Genomic DNA, 21,530 nt, shown 5'->3' on the forward strand with positions numbered 1-21,530 from the left:
CCATTGTTTAATTCCTGATTATCTCCTAGTTTGTGCTTCCGGCTCTGGTTTAATCACTTTGCTGCTCTAGAGATGTTTTAAGTAATAAATTGCTCAAAAATGGTTCCTTTAATAATAACCTTAGGTTATTTAAGTGCTATGGATGAAAGAAACATGCTACATACATTTTTTCCTCCTTTTATCCTCTGTTGCTTCTGGACATCAGATCTTGCTAAATAACAGAAAGTGATGTAATGGAATGATATTCTTTATTTTATTGTGGATTTCTTGTAAAATTTCTATTTTCTGAACATCATTTTAAAAATTAACTTCCCACAGTTGAGCTTTTTGATTAAAAAGGAAGGTGAAAGCTCAGAGAAGGACATCTCAGGTTTTGAGAAACCTGAGCTGGCGCAAAATGACAACATATTAAGTTTATGATTGATAAGAGGTATTATGTGAGCTGTGCTTTGACATTTTCAAAAGTCTAGTGCCTATTTCGTATTTTAATGCAGTCACCAGTCTTGCTGCTTGTGGGCAGTGTTGTTCTGTTTTCATGTTAAAAACAATTTCAGCCAACCACTGTGCAGTACAGTGAGGCGTGCTCAGACCTCTACATTGGAGAAAGACCTCGACAGGACAAAACTCTGTTTACATCTGCATCTAAAGGATAAAGGTCACTCTTTCAAAGATGCCACGGTTCCGATTTTGGAACAAGAAGGCAGATGGATTGATAGAGAAGTAAAAGAAGCCATCACTGAACAGAGAGAGTGGCATATGATACCAACTGTCAGCCATCTACAATGCAGTCCCTTGCCAGGCCCCAAAACCCCAAGTGACATTGTTTATCCGGTGAGTAGGTCACATGATAGGGCGCAACAAGGTCTCATAGTGTTTTCACCTGAAACCTCTAGTGGTAACGACCTTTTTTCACACCTTGGCTCATGTAATGAGGCACATGATTAATAATGGGTTAACAGCCCTTTTAAGGGACAATCCCCACTAGGGATTAAATACCTGGGGCTCTTCACTTTTTAGTTTTAGAACTGAAGAAACTTTCTGGATGAGAAGTGAAACATCATCTGACTCCCAGGCTAAACTTCGGAATATTCCACAGGACATTTATTTTTCCTGCTTTACCAGAGACATCAAGATGATTTATTTATTTGATCGACTCCCAACTCTTTAAGAATTTGTCTCGACTTATTGAATTGGCTTGAACTAGGACCCAGTATATCCAGATCCTATTGCATCTTTGTGATGCCATGTACATAGACATGCTGGATAATGCTCCAAGACAAAATATATGCAAAAACCTGGTTACATAACTAATGTCTGATGAATTTTTTTTTTTGTCGTTCTGTGTTCTTGTTTAAATAGTCTTTCAACCCCAATCACCTACAGCTGAATCTGTGAGCATGCTCATGTGTTGCCTGACCCTTTTCCTGTAACTGACACTTTAGTGCCAGCCTGTGCCATGTAAATTAATAGCGGGAAACAGAATGATTATGACATTTAAAAGAGTTTCTGCTCTGCTGGTTCATTTTTTCCCTTTAATATGTGACTGGGAATTGTAATCTTTTTCTTTTTCACTAGACCAGTAATATTTTCCCTAAAAACTAGGAATTCATTGAACAGAACACTTTCATAGAATTTAAAACCTGATTTCTCTGAACACTAAATACAAAGGTACTTGCATTTAACAGCTGGAAGGCTTTAAAACTTGTCTTTTTAAAACAAGTTTCAGATGTGTCAATGCTGAGTGAGGCAGCGGTCTCTGCCCCACCCCCTTTGTCACTTCACTTCCTTTGCACCCTTCATTTAGGTGTTAGGTGTTCAACAGTTTCACAATTAGACATCAAGGCACAGCTGCTGCACTTCTGATCCAGTGGCATGGCTATTCTCTTTTGTCTTCTAACTGCGATGCTAAAAGGCCACCGAGGTGGATGGTATCTTTTCTTCCTGGCTGCTGTCATTCCAGGTAAGTCTAATAGCATTCAAGTGGAGTTCAACCATCCACAGACAGGTGACCTTAAACTCACTTGACAGGATTGTTTTTTATTTACATGTCAAAACCAAAGTTCTTCCATTTTCAATTGTTTTACTCTCACTCTTTTTGATACTACTGTTTCCACTTCTGTTTAAATGGTAATATTTCGTTGCAAGAGTGTAGTGTGGTAAACGTCATATATGAGACTGCGCTGGTTTCCTCTCCCACACAGTGGTCTTTAGCTGTCCCAAAGATGTCGCGCTTGTCACTCTGTGGTTTTAGCAAAAAAGAGTGGTATGACCTGAGCAGAAGTACTTCTCATGCTGCATGCACTATTATCTGAGTCATTAAATTCTGCACCTTCTGAAATGCTGTTTTTGTTGACTCATTTAAAATTACTTGACTTTTAATTTTTTTTACTGTTGACCACACTCATTAAGACAGCCTTTTCCCCCCACTTACCTGCATAACACTTCAGAAATTAATGAAGACCAAAAATGCTAAATAATAATATTAAGAATGTTTGGGAGCCAAAGCAACTTGGCTGTAAAGTGACAAACCACAGAGCTGCTGAGCACTAAGGCATGCAGTGTGTAAAAGGCTCTGCTGACTCAAGAATTAGAGCTTCAAACCTCCCCTGGCTGTAACATTAAAAAAACCCATCAGCTGATGGTTTTTTTTGTCCATGTAAGACCTACATGGACAGGCTCCTGCATCTGTCACTCCTGCATCTGCCACAGACCTTGTCGGCCTCTCCGATCATTTATTTTAAATACACGGGTGGCCACGCTTTTGCAGTTGTAGCTACTAAACTTTGGAACAGCCATTGTCAGCTAGTCAGTTTTAAATGGCAGCTGAAAACTTATTTTTACAAGTTAGCTTTTCCTTATTATGTGTTCACACCTTTCTATAGAAGTATATGTGCACAGTACAAATGAATGGATGACTGTATGTTTGTGTGTATAGTGTATGTTGACTTCTTTAATGTAAGTTTTATCCGAACAGTAAAGCACTTTGCAGCTGTGCTTTTAAAATGAGCCATACTGCTCCACTTATTATCATGACTAACAGTATTCCAACTCATCCAACTTGTGCTCCTATACTGGTTCAGACTGTTCCAAATAACTGGAGTGCTCAATCGTTTCTGGTTCTCTGGGTTAATAAAGAAGTAGCTGTGTTGGACTGGAGTTAATGGGTGAAGGGCATTCAAGATAGTAGACCTACTGCACTCCCCCCTTAATGCATTTGACCAGTTTCTTTCTTTCTTTTTCCCTTTTTCAGGTAAATACTTACTGAAAGAGGGTTCTGTGTTGTATTTTGCGAAGACTTCCACTGGTTATTTATTCATTTCTAAATGATATACAACTTTATGCAAGGGATAAGAAAAAAAAAAAAAAAGAAACTGGGTATGACCAGACAATGAAAATAACAGGTGTGATCTTCTACCAGGTGTCCACTTTCAGAGCACTAATGGCTCCATCCAGCCTGCTTTGGAGTCTGAGCTTCACTCCAAGGGTCAGATCTACCGGCCGGTCCTGCAGCCATCTGAGGCCACTCCTCAAACAGGTACACCTGTTTTATTCCATGTATATGCATGGTCCAAATCCCCTGTTCATTTACAGCAGACAAAGAGATGCTGGTATAATGGGACAAGAGGTAGAGGGACGTAAGGAAGATAAAATAACCTTTAAACCTGACACAAATGATCGTCTGTCATGCTGATTAATTTCATATTTTGAAGGCTAAGAATTGCAAGCAATATTGATTCATAGTTCACTGTGCATACGTGAAGAATTTGGGGAAACATGAGTGTGCAAAACAGATGGCCTACAGTTCATTTGTTGACTACTATTCAGAGAAGGATGCAGATGTGATGGCTTTAAAGGTGACTAACTGAAATATTTGAAAGTGGCATGCATTATAATTTTGCATGCTTGAGTTCAAAACTATGTTGTTGTTTTTTGTTTTTTTTTTAATATATGGGTGCAGGAAACTATGTGAAGAAAGATAGAGGGAAACCCTGCATCAGAATTACCATGGGAGCAGAGTTCTTGGTCACTGAAAACAAGGTCAGCGGCTTGTGTGTGTGTGGTCAATGGCATGCTTCTTTTTGTGTATTAGTATGAATTTTATTTTGTTGCTTTTCAGCAGTTTTTGCAAAAAGTGTGTGTTTGTATCAGCATGTCTTTGTGAGGTGTCACAAGCTGGTTTCTCACTGCAAAAATTTCCAACTGCCGTCAGCTTATTTTTTTTTTTTTCAGTTACAGTTGGATCGTTTCACATGAGAGTCAATCGGTTTGAAAGTCGTTTACACCTGACCTCAGTGTAATCATTTTTTTCTTTCTATGCTATAATAATATAGATTAAAATTGAGACACTGGGCGCGACATTGATTGGGCTCCAATATTTAACAGACATCATCTGATTCTAAGTCATTTGTGAGGCGCTCCTATTTTTCACTGACTGATCCAGATGTGACCCAGCACAGAAGGAAAGATTTGCTTGTCTTTTTCTTCAATGTAACGCAGAAATCAAACAAAGTGAGAGGAGATGGTGACTTGTAATGCTGATCCTGAGCCTTTACTTTTCTCCTTTTGAAATCAGAAAACCTGGTATTTTGACCTGGACCCATCCAGAGTTAGGGTCAGTGGTTACTGTGGCAAAGAAGAGGCTCTTCTCTCTCTCACACTGCCAGACAATGGTGCCAGCCTGCAGTTCAAATTCAAAAAGGTACAACACTCATTCACTGCTGGGTGAACTCTCCGTGTCATCCTCATGCCTGCTGTGGATACCTTTCTTCACATCATAGTCAGTTTTACTCAGTTTAGGTCTGCCTTATCCACGTTCACATCGAGGCTGTAATGTTCTGTTGTTTATGAATCAGCTCAAATGTTTTTGTTTTTGTCCCCAGGAGAAGACTGTTTTCTACGTCATCGAGATGAATGCACATTTGTCTCCCATGCCTGTCTGCAAAGACTGTTCCAGTAAGAGCCAAAGGAAAAGACGCAGCAAACAGCTGGTGTGTGATTCAGATGCCCAGCATAAACTGAAAATTTAACTACTCTTGTGCTTCATCCTCTTCCCAACAGACAAGACTTACAAAGGTGTGTTGGCCCATGAAAAGCTGTTCAAAACTGCTAACGGTCAAAGCTTCATGTGCAAGTCTGAGAATCTGCTTTTGATGTCGTCTGAGCTGAAGATCAAGCTGGTTCCTGTGCAGATGCAGGCCTTCAACCTGTCTCAAGGACAGTATGGAAAAGGTGACTAGCTTTCACAGAAACAAATGAATGGAAACCAAATATCTCCTGCCCAAAGTTAGGTTTTTAGAGTTGAGGCAGAAAAAATGAACAAATTGGACAACATCTTACAACCCTTCAGGTTTACAGCCTTTTTTGTGGTCCCGTGTTTGAGAATGAGAGCTCTGTTATGATCTGACTGTGTGTAAAGACATCCCATTAGATGTTAAAAGTTTAATATTAGACATTAAATTTCTTATTGAAAAGAATTTAAAAAAAAAAAAAAAAAAAAAAGGTATTTTACTTAAATCCTACACATAATTGCTGCTCTGTTTCTCTCCATGGTTCAGAGGTGGAGTGCTGGGCTGACTATAACAAGAGAATCATTCCCATCATCATCGGGGCAGCCGTCGTGTGTCTCATTCTTATCAGTTTGATGAGCTTCCTTGTGGTCAGAGATCGCCGCAGAGATGGATACGAACGGATTTGAATGGCGAAGAGTTCACTGTGAAACTGGACTGGGGGTGGTGGTGGGGGGTGCTATTGGCTTGTTCATACACTTGCTCTTTCACTTGTTCTTTTCCTAAACCTTCATTTGGCTTGTCACATTCTTCTGTTAACAGCAAAGACGGTTTGTCTGGTATTTACAATTTGAATAAATAAAACTTTTTTTAAATGTTGTCTTTCTTTCTTTTTTTTTTTTTTGTTGTTGTTGTTGTTGTTGTTGCTTTCATTAATGTCTTGTGTAATTTTAATATTTTTTTCACTGCATGTTCAATATTCGTTTGAAACAAATATTGTTCATAATTTAAGAGTGGAATATTTTTAATCGCACGAGAAAGCTATAAATAATGCCATTAAAAGCAAATGGGTGCGAGAGTACAGACTAACATCGTTATTAAATAGTCTCTATTCATCATACTTTGTAACCTTAAGAAAGGGGGGGCAAACTAATACTCATTGCATTATGTTGTATTTTACTGCACAAATTAAAAATAATACTTTAAATAATTTAAGGGATGCATAACAAAAATGCATTCAACGTTCTGAATGCAGTAAAATTTGTACTTCGAGTCCCTGTTAACTTTTAATTCTCAAGCTTTTCGACAGAGAAATGCTGCCATCTGCTGACGACTTTTGATAACTGCAGCTTATTCACCGCCTCCTTATCCTTCCCTTCTAATTGGCTGTCGCCCCTACGAGTCCTTGGAGAGGTCAAAAATAATGATAACGAAATTTACCGGAGAGTCGCTGTGGTTTTGAGATATACAGTTTAGTCGATCACATTTCTCTTGTTGGCTTATCCAGTCCAGCACCGAGACCTTTTTTTTCAGGTGCTCATTCAGCTAGCTAGCACAGCTAGCCTCAGCAGCTGGTGGCTATGGCTGCAGTTATTTTAAGTTTCCCAACTCTGCAGGGCCTGCGGATATTCACGCAGTGAGTACCTAAGAGCACTGAAGGGCTGTTTTGTCTTATAGAGGGTCGACAATTAGCGCACTCATTTTTAACGATAGCTTACAGGTGTCAATTTGGGAGGCTATCTAATGTTATTCTCCGAGCTAAGCACACGGCGCTAGCATTAAGCCTGTGGACACGACTTCTGACCTGCAGAAAATGTTATTTGCATTCAACACCGAGACTCTGTCCTGATATATATGAGAATGGACCAAGGTTAAATGGCTAGCAAATTGTCTGCTAGCGTTGCTAATGGTGCTAGCACAACATAGCACAACATATTTGTGGGAGCAACCTCGCATGCTGTCTAACTAGCTCAAATTAGCTTGGAGTTTGTTTCTGACTGCAATGTGTTTCTTGAATGCGTATTGTGATGAACTGCCTGTGCCACTGCTGTGTTGCTCTAGCAGCAGCTCAGCCTATGTAGTATCGAGTGGTGCTGAAGTTATTTCTGTCTCTCCACAGGAAGCTGTCATGGAGCACGAGAGGCGTGAGGCTTGTTTCAGGAGGTGAGGAAGCATAAATATACATGCAAAACTTCCAAATGATTGAGTAACCACTAAGAGTGATGCAAAAAGTCCAAAAATCACATGCACTACACAGAAAAGCAACATGCAGCCATTTCAGGAGCTGATGGTGTTCAGCATGTTTGTTTGATTAATCTCTGAACTGATCTTGTTCCAATTTTACAAATACTGACTTGCACACACTGTACGTCCAAGTCCTTCACCTTGCTGAGGTTGTTTGGAGCAGTGATGTTTGTCTTTTCCAGGGGTGAGAAGGATAGAAAAGGTGCTGATTGCCAATCGAGGAGAGATTGCATGCCGTGTGATGCGTTCAGCCAAGAAGATGGGTGTACGCTCAGTGGCGGTGTACAGTGATGCAGACACACACTCCATGCATGTAGCTATGGTGAGACACTGGATCCTTTTACTTTATAAGAAGTAGTTGTTTATAATTTCCTGAAGCTGCCTTTAATTGATAAAATATGACATTGTTTTTGTTTTTTAAACCTGTATTTGCTTTGTTATTATTCAAGGCAGATGAAGCCTACCATATTGGCCCTGCACCCTCCCAGCAGAGTTACCTCTCTATGGACAAAGTTTTGGAAGTGGCCAAAAAATCTGGATCACACGTAAGGAATTCTTTTCATTATAGTATTTAGCCTTCTTTAATCACTTATGTCTGATTTCTGTGTTGTAACCGTTTTTTGTGTTTCCTTTTTAAATCTACTTATTTGCTGCTGACATTTTGTATCTGCAGGCGGTCCATCCTGGCTATGGTTTTTTGTCAGAAAACACAGAGTTTGCTGAGGCATGTAAACAGGAAGGAATCATCTTTATTGGGCCTCCCTCATCTGCCATCAGAGATATGGGCATTAAAAGGTTTGGTCTCTTTGCTGTAACCCAAATTTATAGGAAAGATAAATAATAACCATGTGTTTCAACTCATGTGTTTTATTTTACTTTGTTTTTCAGCACATCCAAGCATATCATGTCAGCTGCTGGCGTGCCAATTATAGGTGGCTACCATGGAGAGGACCAATCTAATGAGAAGTTGCAGGCAGAGGCTGTCCAGATTGGATACCCTGTGATGATCAAAGCAGTTCGTGGAGGAGGGGGGAAGGTGAGAGGATGCATCAAGTCAAGCTTTTGTCCAATCCTGGCAGATTAGCTGATCTCAGTGCCAGCCTTTATCAGCTGATACACGTCAACACCGTGACAGATTGACATTAAGTTGGGCCCAGAACAGAGTTATGCTTTGAGTTAGTCAGTGGTCTTTAAACTCTTGCCACCCTAACTCATCTGTCTTTAAAATTTTGCAGGGCATGCGTATTGCACGCTCAGACTCTGACTTCTTGGAGCAGTTGGAGTCAGCACGGAGGGAAGCCAGAAAATCCTTCAATGATGATGTCATGCTGATCGAGAAGTTCGTGGAGGACCCCAGGTAACACATTTAACTGTTAACTAGGCAGTTTTCAGCACCACCGTGTGGCCAAAATGTTGTCTTGTTTTTGTGATGGAGAGGTAGGGCTGTGACTAAAGATGATTTTGGTAGTCGACTAATTTGCCAGTTCTTCTTCGATTAGTCAACAACAGTTTTAATAACTGTGAACTCCACTTCCTGTGGGCTAACCTCCTGTTCTAGGCTCCGCCTGCTCAAGTCTACCCACCTGTAAATATCACTCTGTTGTCTCGTCCTACCACAGCAAATTAGAATAATGACCCAGGAAACATGAATTTGAAAATAATCAAATGTGTTTTAAAATAACTCAAAAGGACCATCAGAATAAAAATGAAATAAGTAAAAATATTTGGGAATGCAAATTAAATTGCTAGTAGTATTTAACAAATATGCCTTCTGTCCATAAGTTCGAATAAAGCTTCAAATTAAATCACAATAATTTTTTTACTCAGTCTGAAATCAGAAGTTTTCAAACGTTTTCTTCCGTCCTCCTGTTTTGTCTTCCTGCTATGTTCTTCTTCATTAGTATCAAGTGCCGTCGGCAGAGGCTATGTACTGTTCTCATAGATTTCTGTAGTGTATTGCATAGGGATGGGTATTGATAAGATTTTCACGATTCAGATTCCATTTTCGATTCTGTTTAACAATTCGATTCTTTATCGATTCTTTTTAAAAAGGAGAACACTAAGGTCGATCAGCTTAGAACTTTGTTTTATATCTTCTCTTTGAACAAGATAGAAATTTACGAGTAACATGGCCTTACAAACCCAGCAGTGAGCTCTTAAGAGATCTACAGCCTACGGCTCTTCAATGGGGTGTCACAGGGTCCCCGGGGAAAAAAATTGTAAATGTAAAATAAATATTCTTCTGTAGCAATAACAAAGTATAACATCAATTATTCTGTAGCAATTACACAAGAATATCCAGTAATGTCTCTGCCTACAATTAAACACATTCACTTACCGTAAATCGGGGGCATCTGCTGTGGCAAATGGGTGCAAGGCTTTTACTACAAACTTAGACACTGCTCGGTGACATTCGTCTATCCTGCCTGAAAGGATACGCTACCGGTAGACTGCAGCGAGAACTGCCAGCATCTGAGCCAGACTGTCTGTCTCATCATGGTCACCTAAATGCACAGTAATGGGAGGTTTTGTAATAAGGTAGCTCGCGCTAACATAATATGCACTGTTAGTTGATTATTTACCTGCCGCATTAACGGGAGAGGACGTGCAAACGTTACCGCTGCTGCTGGGTTGAGATTCACGAGTCCGGATCGGAATTAAAAACACGACATTCATTTAAGGTTATCGTGTGTTTTGTGAGCAAATGCTTTTGCATATTCGTAGTGTTTCCTCCCTTAATGAAATATCTACTTTGCAAGTATTGCAAGTTGCCCTGTTGTCATCGGTTCTCGTAAAGTATGACCAAACTTTTGAGCGTTTGAGCCGCCATGTTTCCTGCCAGGTGAATGACGCTCCGCAACGTGGTGACGTCATTCGGGGCGACTGGAATCGATAAGGGAATCGTTTGCAAAAATGGCAAACAATTCCAAGGATTTGAAACAGTGAGAATCGGTTCTCAACAAGAACAGATTTCGATAACCATCCCTAGTATTGCAGTTTTAAAAACAAATTTACGTGGTTATAGAATATGATGAGTCAACAGTAAAATTCCATGTTGACAAGTTTTTATAGTTCTCATATTCCTGTGTCCTGAAGACATGTGGAGGTCCAGGTGTTTGGGGACATGCATGGCAATGCCGTCTATCTGTTTGAGAGGGACTGCAGCGTTCAAAGGAGACATCAGAAGATCATAGAGGAAGCACCAGGGGTAAGTGAGTGATAAAGTTTGAACAAAGTTAAGGAGAAAGAATACATTTGGATCAACACATCTAACTGAAATGATCTTGGCCTGAGGTTAACCTCGTGATAGGTCCATCGGCTATTTCTGGAAAAATAATTCTTCTTGTTTTTCCATTTAGTGAAGTAAATAATAACTTGTTTCCCACTTAAATGAACATGTTTCTGTGTTTGGTGGCATTTTTTTTCAGCCTGGTATAAGCCCTGAAGTGAGGAGAAAACTCGGAGAAGCAGCGGTTAGAGCAGCCAAGGCTGTCAACTATGTTGGAGCAGGTAAAACACTCCCTCTCCTGCATTCATCGCACCAGAGTGATCCAGACTCACAGTAAAACAGCTTTTGCACAAGCAGGGAGAAAAAGGGCCATCATTCTGTTTGTCTCTCTGTGCAGGTACGGTGGAGTTCATTATGGATGCCCAGCACAACTTTTATTTCATGGAGATGAACACCAGGTTGCAGGTGGAGCATCCTGTCTCTGAGATGATCACTGGAACTGACCTGGTGGAGTGGCAGCTCAGGGTGAGGAAGGAGGGAGGAAGGGGAGAGCAGAATGTTTTTGAGGTGACAAAATGATTTGTGAAATTCTTTTCCAGGTGGCAGCAGGGGAGCGCTTGCCTCTCCTTCAGGAAGACATAATGCTAAGGGGACACTCATTTGAGGCTCGTATCTATGCTGAAGACCCAAATAATGACTTCCTTCCTGGGGCGGGGCCTCTGCTGCATCTCTCCACTCCCCCACCAGACCAACATACACGTATAGAGACTGGCGTCAGAGAAGGTAGGAGTCAACTATATATACAAATAGGGTAAAGAATAAATTTATTTTTCTTTTTTAGGGTATTAGTTTCTATGCTAAGGGTAGATGTTGTCCTAACGATGGTGGATTGCTCAGTTCTCTCAAGTGTGGTGCCAAAGCTTTAGCTCTGTCCTGGAGCTCCTCACTGCTGAGCCCCACATATTACTGGCCCACAGCATCAGAAATGGGAATCTGTTGCAGTAAGGCACTAATAAAGTTAAATGGTGGGAGCTTTTTATCTGTGTTTGGTTTCAGGGGACGAGGTCTCGGCACATTATGACCCAATGATTGCCAAGTTGGTGGTGTGGGGAGAGGACCGATCTGCTGCCTTAAAAAAGCTGCGGTATTGTTTACGACAGTACAATGTAAGATACAAATGCACACTCTTAAATGATGCTTTGCATGTCGTGCTGCTGATTTTTTATTTATTTTTTTTTTTTTAATGAGCACAGGATTTAAATTTTTTTTCATATAGCCACTGTATGTGCGAGCTTCAAAAATTGGTGCCGAACACTTGAAAATGATGTTTTTGCGTCCTGTCTGTTCTTCTGTGCCCACAGATAGTAGGACTAAACACCAACATAGATTTCCTGCTGAATCTTTCGGGCCACCCAGAGTTCGAGGCTGGAAATGTGAGCACCAGCTTCATCCCCCAGCACTACGCTGAGCTCTTCCCCACTCCGAAAGCACCTTCTGGGGCAACAATCTGTCAGGCAGCCCTCGGCCTGATACTACAGGAGAGGAACCACACACTGGGATTCACCCAGAGCTCCACTGGTGAGGAGACAGAGATGATATTGTTTGGATCAGGACAAATTACAGCTGAAAATCTAAGTCCTGTGCATCTGTGTTTTCCAGATCCTTTCTCCCCATTTGGCTCTAGCTGTGGTTGGAGAAACAACATCCTGTTTAACAGAAATGTGACACTACAGGTGGGAGATAAAAGTAAGTGACAGCCATACTGTGACTCTGTTGCCAGATATTAAATCGCAATGACTGGCAGGTTAATACAAATGTCTGATAGGGTCAGATCATGAATTTCTGAGATTTTATAAGGAAAAGGTCAACCTTACCGTGTGTGTCGGTTCTGCAGAAATTCTTTTCTAAACATTATTTAACATCGTAAGTCAGGAGAAGGTTGTGATTTTACTTTTTATTCAGTGTGAAACTAGTGACAGTAATCTGTGATAGCCCACCTAATGGATTCCTTCAAAGGTCTCACTACATTTATTATGAGTCTAGACTGATAGCTAGCCCCCAGCAGTCTGAGCCTGTAGCAGCATAACTAAGGCAAGCCTTCAGGGTCACCTGATCTAGCCCTAACTGTGCGCTTTATTAAAAAACGAATGGATTGAGTCTAATTTTAAAAATAAAGGGTGTCTTCCACAGACTGGGTCCACAGGACAGGTGCCTGCTTCCCTTTGTACTTTTAGAAACTCTAGGAACCGCAAGTAAGCTTGCAGTCTGAGAGCAAAGTGCTCTGTTTGGACACTATGGTACTTGGACTTAGGCTGTTAAGATATGGTGGGGCCTGATTATTGACATGATTTTAAATGTAATTGTGGATTTTTCTTGGAGCCAATGAAGAAAAGGTAATATGGGGGAAACCCGATCTCTTTCTAATCCCCGTTTGTACTCTTACCTGTTATGTTCTTTTAGAAGAAGCCATCCAGAGTAAAATTCTGGTTGGATATCATGTTTTTAAAATATTTGGGGCCAAATACAGTATCCTCAATTTTATCTGAATTTAGAAGAAAATACAGGTGAGCCAGGGTTTTATGTCTTTAACATACGCTTGTAATTTAATTATTCTTTTAATAAGGTTTCACAGATAAAGCTGGGTATCATCTGTGTAGCAATGCAAATGTGTGCAGTGTTTTCTCACTGACTTCTGTGTGTCAGGAGGAGTCCTTGTGTACATGACGTGAAGCACACTTAGGTCCATATACTCACTGACAAGTTTAGGGTTTTTTTTTTTTCCCCCCCCTTTTACTGAAACATATTCTAATTATAGTTATACAGTAGACATGGACATAATATGTAGACTCTCCGTTTTCATTTGGGGGTATCCACATTCAAACTGGATGAAGTGTTTAGGAGTTTCAGCTCCTTAATATGTGCAAGCCTCTTTTTAAAGTAATTGAACAGTGGGGTCACAAGGCTATTTCATGGGCAGGTGTGGGCAATTCCTTCCTTATGTCAACATCAATTAAGCTGCAATGAAAGCTGCTGCAGTAAAGACTTGACAGAGTATTAAAAAGGAGGAAACCAAGCATCTGGTGAAGTCCATGAGTTCAGGACTTATTTTCAGTTATTTAATTTGTTCAGTTACTTTTGAGCCCCTTAAAAGAAAGAAATTATGTTTAAAAATTGCTTTAGTTCCTCAGATTTTTTTTATGCAATCTTTTTGTTTAACCCATTGAATTATTGGTAATTAGTTGCGATGTACAGAACCAAAATTAGTAAACGTTATCTCTGTCCAAATATTTATGAACCTAACTGTAGTTACTGTAGATGCAATTCAAAGCAGTGCAGCATGTTTCCTTTAACACTAACAGCATAGTCTAGACTGGTCTAGTAAAATGTTGTCATCAGAGGTGTCAAGTGCTGCACTGAGGTGTTTCTGCTGTCAGAGGCCACAGGAAGAAGCTGCTTCTGTGCTGTGATGAGCTCTGAAACCTGACTGAAACTCGCGCCTCTGCAGATGGTCTGTTAGCTGCTTGACAACTACTCTTTCAAGGATTTTTGAGATAAAGGGAAGGTTGGACATTGGCCTGTAATTAGCTAACACAGCTGGATCACGTGATGACTTTTTAAGTAATGGTTTAACTACTACCAGCCTAAAGGCCTGTGGTACATAAAAGGTGAATGTAAATTAGTCACATTTAATTAATGGTGAAATTTCTTTGAGTCTTGTAGGAGTGGGGTCTGAAAGTCAAGGAGTAGTTATTAAAAGTCAACTCGGAAAGATCGACAACAGTTATTAATTAGTTCTTGGCTCAACAGAGATCTGGATTTTATATTTGCAGAAATGCATATATGTGCTCCACATGTGGGCATGGATACACACTGGTTCAGACTGGGGGCATGTAAGCATGAACATCTTTGTCCGGTTTCCCTTATTTAACAGAACTTTTAAGCTTTTCAATTATTTATGATCATTAGATTAAACAAAGATCTGTGTTTAAATGTGTGTGCAAGTAAATGGAAATCTAATCAACAAAACTGATATAAAAAGAGTGATTTTTATTAGTGATGCTAGTGGCTTTCTTTTTGCTTCTGATTCGTCTTTATGCAGTTGATACAGATACACGTGTATAAGCATGTGCGTGTGGTGACTTCAGGCTATGGGTTTTAGTCACTGGACTGTTTTTGGAGGTTTTAAATCTAAAGAACGACAGGAATGAATGAAATTGTAGAAATGTGTTAATTTGTAGTCGAGGACAGTTGGGACTGACTCATAATCCGATTTAATGATTGTGTAAAAAAATTAAATTAAAGCCTGTCTGGTCTGTGACACATTACTAAGGAACTTGTATTCATTATTCAGTGTTTCTATTAAAAAGTGTCACCGAAAAGCTAAAAATAAAGCAGACAGCAGCAGCTGAGGGACGTACAGTGGGGCAAAAAAGTATTTAGTCAGCCACCGATTGTGCAAGTTCCCCCACCTAAAATGATGACAGAGGTCAGTAATTTGCACCAGAGGTACACTTCAACTGTGAGAGACAGAATGTGAAAAAAAAATCCATGAATCCACATGGTAGGATTTGTAAAGAATTTATTCGTAAATCAGGGTGGAAAATAAGTATTTGGTCAATAACAAAAATACAACTCAATACTTTGTAACATAACCTTTGTTGGCAATAACAGAGGTCAAACGTTTACTATAGGTCTTTACCAGGTTTGCACACACAGTAGCTGGTATTTTGGCCCATTCCTCCATGCAGATCTTCGAGAGCAGTGATGTTTTGGGGCTGTCGCCGAGCAACACGGACTTTCAACTCCCGCCACAGATTTTCTATGGGGTTGAGGTCTGGAGACTGGCTAGGCCACTCCAGGACTTTCAAATGCTTCTTACGGAGCCACTCCTTTGTTGCCCGGGCGGTGTGTTTTGGATCATTGTCATGTTGGAAGACCCAGCCTCGTTTCATCTTCAAAGTTCTCACTGATGGAAGGAGGTTTTGGCTCAAAATCTCACGATACATGGCCCCATTCATTCTGTCCTTAACACGGATCAGTCGTCCTGTCCCCTTGGCAGAAAAACAGCCCCATAGCATGATGTTTCCACCCCCATGCTTCACAGTAGGTATGGTGTTCTTGGGATGCAACTCAGTATTCTTCTTCCTCCAAACACGACGAGTTGAGTTTATACCAAAAAGTTCTACTTTGGTTTCATCTGACCACATGACATTCTCCCAATCCTCTGCTGTATCATCCATGTGCTCTCTGGCAAACTTCAGACGGGCCTGGACATGCACTGGCTTCAGCAGCGGAACACGTCTGGCACTGCGGGATTTGATTCCCTGCCGTTGTAGTGTGTTACTGATGGTGACCTTTGTTACTTTGGTCCCAGCTCTCTGCAGGTCATTCACCAGGTCCCCCCGTGTGGTTCTGGGATCTTTGCTCACCGTTCTCATGATCATTTTGACCCCACGGGATGAGATCTTGCGTGGAGCCCCAGATCGAGGGAGATTATCAGTGGTCTTGTATGTCTTCCATTTTCTGATGATTGCTCCCACAGTTGATTTTTTCACACCAAGCTGCTTGCCTATTGTAGATTCACTCTTCCCAGTCTGGTGCAGGTCTACAATACTTTTCCTGGTGTCCTTCGAAAGCTCTTTGGTCTTGGCCATGGCGGAGTTTGGAGTCTGACTGTTTGAGGCTGTGGACAGGTGTCTTTTATACAGATGATGAGTTCAAACAGGTGCCATTCATACAGGTAACGAGTGGGGGACAGAAAAGCTTCTTACAGAAGACGTTACAGGTCTGTGAGAGCCAGAGATTTTCCTTGTTTGAGGTGACCAAATACTTATGGGCGATCGTGGCTCAAGAGTTGGGAGTTCGCCTTGTAATCGGAAGGTTGCCGGTTCGAGCCCCGGCTTGGACAGTCTCGGTCGTTGTGTCCTTGGGCAAGACACTTCACCCGTTGCCTACTGGTGGTGGTCAGAGGGCCTGGTGGCGCCAGTGTCCGGCAGCCTCGCCTCTGTCAGTGCGCCCCAGGGTGGCTGTGGCTACAATGTAGCTTACCATCACCAGTGTGTGAATGTGTGCATGAATGGGTGGATGACTGGATATGTAAAGCGCTTTGGGGTCTCTAGGGACTAGAAAAGCGCTATATAAATACAGGCCATTTACCATTTATTTTCCACCCTAATTTACAAATAAATTCTTTACAAATCCTACCATGTGAATTCATGGATTTTTTTTTTCACATTCTGTCTCTCACAGTTGAAGTGTACCTCTGGTGCAAATTACTGACCTCTGTCATCATTTTAGGTGGGGGAACTTGCACAATCGGTGGCTGACTAAATACTTTTTTGCCCCACTGTATTTAACTAAAGACTTTGTGTCAGTCTCTCCCGCCTCTATCTCAAGACTGTTTTTAACACTTTTGTTTTGTTTTTTTCCATCTAGAAGTTGATGTGGTCATCATGTACAACCAGGATGGGAGCTACAGTATGCAGGTGAGCTGAGAAAGTTAACTTTTTTTTTTGCTACAAATACTTAATTCTGTTTTATAATCTGTATATTTCGGGTATTTATTAAAAGTTTTCTTTTTCCAAATTTGTAAATAACAGTAGTACAATGTGGGATGTCGGTGCTTAAACAAACCCAGGTTACTTCCCACAAATGCATCACTTCTGCTTTCTTTTTAAGATTGGTGACGAGGTGAATCACGTCACAGGGGAGGTGGAGATGGAAGGCGGGGCATCGTTCCTGCACTGTACTGTCAATGGCGTCGAGTCCCGCCCTAAACTTGTGATCCTGGACAACACGGTGCACCTGTTCTCCACTGTATGTATCTGACATGCACAGTATACAGATTTCTATTTTGCATATTCCTCAAAACCACTGAAATCCAAGTTATCATCTATCATGTTGCTTGCAGTGTCTTCTATGCAAAACTCTTTGATGTTTGGTGACTGATGGCCCAAACAAGGCTTAAATGTTTCCCAAACATAGAAAAGTGACTTAAACAGAAGTGGAGGAAAAAGTGGCCTTTTTAACCTTTTTTTTTTTTTTTTTTTGCCTATGCAAAAGCTCCTTCTGGAGGTTCAAAGATGTTTTCGTCTCACCTGTCGCCGCGCAAACTGTCTCTGTTTCCACTCTGACATCACTCTGACAGTCTGACATCAGGGGGAATTAAAAACCTGTTTCGGTCCTCTCACCTCAGCTGTCAGCGAGCTGTCACTGCACTTTCTGACGTCTTTACCTCTGCGCTGCAGGAGGGAAGCTCTCAGGTGTCTGTTCCCGTGCCAAAGTATCGGGCTGGTGTTGGCGGTTCAGGAGCTCAGGGTGGAGCCGTGGCCCCCATGACTGGAACTATAGAGAAGGTGACTTTTTCTTTTGCGTAAAGGATATTCGTGTTTTTCTAAAGTTTACTTTTAAAGTTCAATTTGAAGTTTTAATAGTTTTTTGTGAGGGTAAAAAGCTGTCCAGTAAAGTTTCTTTACCAGTTAAAATGCAGTCTTAGTCAATTTCAAGCTGAAGAGCTTATGTATATAATTTTAGACGTAACAGTCAGACAATCCACTCTGAATGTGTCAGTGCTGAACCAGTATGACACGAGATGTCCTAATATGTGGAAATGACACACACAGTGCGGATGAAAAATTCCATACAACTCTTATTTTGTTCTTCAGCTTTATTTTGTATCTGGACACATAAAAATACATAAATCACAGCCACTATTCTGACATCAGTAACCCAAAGTCCATGACATAATTTCCTTAGGGATAAATAAAGGATTCTGATTGATGAATGGAGCCTAAGGCCACAAACTCCATCCAGTCAGGGTACAAAAGTTTGGCATTTTAGGAAATATGCTGACTCTTTTCTGTTCTTTTTGCTGATTATTAGCTAAAAGATCGATGCCACTGTCATGGCTGTGAGGATAAATGTTGAGCCAGTAAGTGGTTTAGACCTTAGTACTTTCTGGTATTTAAAAAACAGACCCACATCTACTGTACGGGTGCCTTTTAGGCTTATTACTATAATTAGACAGCTGTAAGACATAAAGGTTCAGTCTGTTTATTATTAGCTTTACATGCTTCAGAGGGTGAATATTTCCTAGTCCTGATGGTAAGTGATCCCACCTCTAACCTTTGTTATACAAAGGTTAGAATAGTATCAGTCTGTTTAGCTTAATTTTGATAGGAAAATAATCACATTTCTATTTTGGTATGTTTTTATCTGGGACTCTGCTAGAATATCTTTGCATGATCCATAGTTTGGAGCTCTTATACATCTTTCTGGGCCTTGGTATATCTCTTTAGTTCATCCACTGTTTGAAAAAGTAGCTTTAGCTTCTTTTGATTGGCTGCTGCTTGAACAGCATCAGCATGTAATCATGTACAGCAGAAAATAAGGACAATCATAGTTTGTGCCCCAGTTTTTCTTCAACTCGTAACAAGGTAACAAATAAACTTTGCTTAATGTTGTCAGCTTCTTTTAACACCTGCTGTAAATCAGCAGACAACAAAATGTCTCTGCTTCATGCCTCCAGTTAACTCGCTGCTCAGATGCAAATGCTGCTTAACAACAAGTTAAGCAACTGGTGATGACTGGAGAGTGATAGTAAATCCCTCTGCCTTGTTTATTACATTTATGGGGACATGTCTGGGTGTATCACTGCTTCCCTCAAATCCACTAGCAGCCGGAGGAATGAGACTGTGGAGGAGGCATGAAGGAAGAAGTCATAATACTGTGTGTGTTACTTCTTTTTTATTTCTGAGTGACATTATTGGTTTGGTTTTATTGTATTGAACGAGTGAACGAGTCTCTTTTCCTGTGTCCAGGTGCTGGTGAAGGCCGGAGATAAGGTGACTGTGGGAGACCCACTGATGGTCATGATAGCCATGAAGATGGAGGTGAGGCACTGATGATTCTTGCCTTTTAGCCGGTGTACACACACTGCTGAGTTTCTAATGATGTCACCTCTTGTATTTGCCTCTGCAGCATACGATCCGGGCGCCAAAGTCAGGTGTGATCAAGAAGGTTCTCTTCAGCGAGGGCTCTCAGGCCAACCGCCACGCTCCTCTGGTTGAGCTGGTGGAGGAGGAAGAGCAGGCGGAGGGAGGCAGCCAGTAAATGCATCAAAGCCACAGTTACACTATAAGGTAGAAGAGGGCTAGCACGTGTAAGAGCTGGAGGGAAAGCTACTCAGTGTGAGCCAGTTTTGGCCTCCCGCAGGATTTAAATCATCTGTTCGACAAAGAGTTTGGGTCAGTCTGAGACAGATGTGGCAGCCGCGTGTTTGCTGGATGTCTTCCTGCTAGAACTTCTATCATGTACAGCGGCTCTTTTTACTCAGCAATTCTTGCCTACATGTCAGCATTTCTCAAAGTTTCGGGGGGCATGAAACCACCGCAGTGGGGGTGTGGATGACCATCGGGGAAATATACAGTCTGCAGTGCAGCAAGTGTGATTTACACAGAGAGAACAAACAAGTGTTTTATTCCACTAGAAGCTGATCTGGATTCGTCTTCATCGGCAGATCCATATTCTCTTTCTGCTGTCAGTGAATAATCTCTCCTTTCAGTTTTGGTCGGCATCAGGCTTGTCGGAGGTGCAGTGATGGTTAAACCTGGCGAAATCCTGTCTTTGTGTTAGACTGAGTCCTGCCTTTAGTTTCTTTACTGTTTGTGTATTTAAACAATTTCTAGATGAGAAATGAAACTTTTTTTCTATCAAGTACTGTCTGAAGGATTCTTGAAGAAAGTAGGGTTACAACAGAATAATCATCAGTAATTCTAAAAAATGTTGATTTTCAAAATGTATCTGATTATTTACCACAAAAATATCTTTGCTGGGGATTTCTATTGATCTTTAATTGTAATTAAGATGAAAACTAATGAATGAGCAAGGAAAAAAGGCAGTTTGAACATTAGACACAGGCTAGGGGGTTGATTGCAACGCCACAGAGACCCGTCTATGTCTACAGCTCTCAGTGGCATTTTGGTCACGTTTAGGAAAGAAACGCCTTACTGTAGCAACAAGAGAGTGGGGAGCTTTTCTCTTGAATTTCTGCTCTCGCATTCTCGCCATCGCAGCAGATTAAACCCTCCTAACTTTGACAAGCTCATGTCAGGGCACATTAACAGCTTTCTCATTAATGGCTTAAACTCCTCTGAGGAGGCTTGTTACAAGCGCCGACTTATACAGTTGCTGCTGAGTCATCAAACACGTGTCGGTTCCCTGAATTGGCACCAAAAGCTACCACTCCTCGAGCCAGATTACTCTTTGATCAGAGGCTCTTTGCTTCAGTCTGGGCTTTTCAGGGAGGGGTGAAAGAGCATCGCTGTACAGGAAAGGTTGCGTCAAGTTGACAACGTGAGCACAAGTTGTTTTTATTAATTAAAATCTGGCCACTCTGTGCTTCCAGACTGACTCCAAACTCTCCATTATTCACACTCACAATACCTCTCTGTCACAGTTAAAACAAAAAACCACAGGTCTCCTTTAACCCTCCACTCTGCTGCTGCAAGCACTCCAGAGTGCATTCTGTGACGAGTCAGTCTCATGTGCAGCATTTCTGCACGCACTTGTCTCTCGGTTCAGAGTAGCTCCTGAAGGATGAGATGTCAGTCACGGAGAGATTTTGGCGGACAGATGGTTTGCATCCGCGTAAATCCAGTGAGGGAGTGATCTGCCACAGACACGGCGGTGAAGTGGATCGCTCTCTTCTCACCAACCGGTGTGCTTTGAGATCTTGTAGACTAAAACTGTCAGTATGAACACATTTCCTGGATTGTTTGTAGGTGTAAAATAATAAACTAGTCAAATTCTGTAATAAATTTTTTTTAAAGTGTAAACTGTCCCGTGTCGTCACTGATGCGCCTGTGTTTTGAGTGTTTGTGGCTGTCGTGTCCTGGCGTCGCCTCCCTCAGAGCTCAGTGTGACTAATGGGAACAGCTGCGCGCCTGTGCCGAGCCCTAAATGCTGTGTGACGGGATGTGAAAATGCCTGCTTCACCGAGGATCTTAACTTCATCCACGCGACTGTGACTTGGGCTTCACGCTCCGTGAGCA

General features: G+C 41.3%; 2 protein-coding genes across 2 annotated transcripts; both read left to right on the forward strand.

The window, feature by feature from the left end:
* The first annotated feature begins 1,817 nt into the window (after window positions 1-1,817).
* lamp3 (lysosome associated membrane protein 3) lies at window positions 1,818-5,865 on the forward strand. Its single transcript, XM_085436915.1, has 7 exons — window positions 1,818-1,960; window positions 3,419-3,535; window positions 3,959-4,038; window positions 4,574-4,699; window positions 4,881-4,953; window positions 5,059-5,229; window positions 5,556-5,865. Exons 1-7 carry the CDS (start codon window positions 1,873-1,875, stop codon window positions 5,693-5,695), a joined length of 795 nt encoding a protein of 264 aa, XP_085293041.1. The 5' UTR covers window positions 1,818-1,872; the 3' UTR covers window positions 5,696-5,865.
* Window positions 5,866-6,390: 525 nt separating this feature from the next.
* Window positions 6,391-21,314, forward strand: mccc1 (methylcrotonyl-CoA carboxylase subunit). The gene is made up of 19 exons (XM_085436461.1): window positions 6,391-6,642; window positions 7,126-7,169; window positions 7,433-7,572; window positions 7,700-7,795; window positions 7,924-8,045; window positions 8,139-8,286; window positions 8,486-8,607; window positions 10,347-10,458; window positions 10,679-10,760; window positions 10,877-11,004; window positions 11,079-11,262; window positions 11,536-11,645; window positions 11,841-12,057; window positions 12,139-12,225; window positions 16,915-16,964; window positions 17,158-17,295; window positions 17,727-17,834; window positions 19,299-19,370; window positions 19,459-21,314. Exons 1-19 carry the CDS (start codon window positions 6,587-6,589, stop codon window positions 19,588-19,590), a joined length of 2,148 nt encoding a protein of 715 aa, XP_085292587.1. The 5' UTR covers window positions 6,391-6,586; the 3' UTR covers window positions 19,591-21,314.
* The last annotated feature ends 216 nt before the right edge of the window (window positions 21,315-21,530 follow it).

The sequence above is a fragment of the Copadichromis virginalis genome, linkage group LG17, assembly GCF_057382275.1.
Source record: "Copadichromis virginalis isolate Kocher_CV1m ecotype Utaka linkage group LG17, C_Virginalis_male_GT1.1, whole genome shotgun sequence".
Classification (NCBI taxonomy): Eukaryota; Metazoa; Chordata; class Actinopteri; order Cichliformes; family Cichlidae; genus Copadichromis; species Copadichromis virginalis.

Coding starts and splice junctions, on each gene's coding strand:
- lamp3 (XM_085436915.1), top strand. CDS start 1,873: ATGGCTATTCTCTTTTGTCTTCTAACTGCGATGCTAAAAGGCCACCGA. Junction 1,961..3,418: donor CCTGGCTGCTGTCATTCCAG/GTAAGTCTAATA, acceptor ATCTTCTACCAG/GTGTCCACTTTCAGAGCACT. Junction 3,536..3,958: donor TGAGGCCACTCCTCAAACAG/GTACACCTGTTT, acceptor ATATGGGTGCAG/GAAACTATGTGAAGAAAGAT.
- mccc1 (XM_085436461.1), top strand. CDS start 6,587: ATGGCTGCAGTTATTTTAAGTTTCCCAACTCTGCAGGGCCTGCGGATA. Junction 11,263..11,535: donor AGAGACTGGCGTCAGAGAAG/GTAGGAGTCAAC, acceptor GTTTGGTTTCAG/GGGACGAGGTCTCGGCACAT. Junction 17,835..19,298: donor TGACTGGAACTATAGAGAAG/GTGACTTTTTCT, acceptor TCCTGTGTCCAG/GTGCTGGTGAAGGCCGGAGA.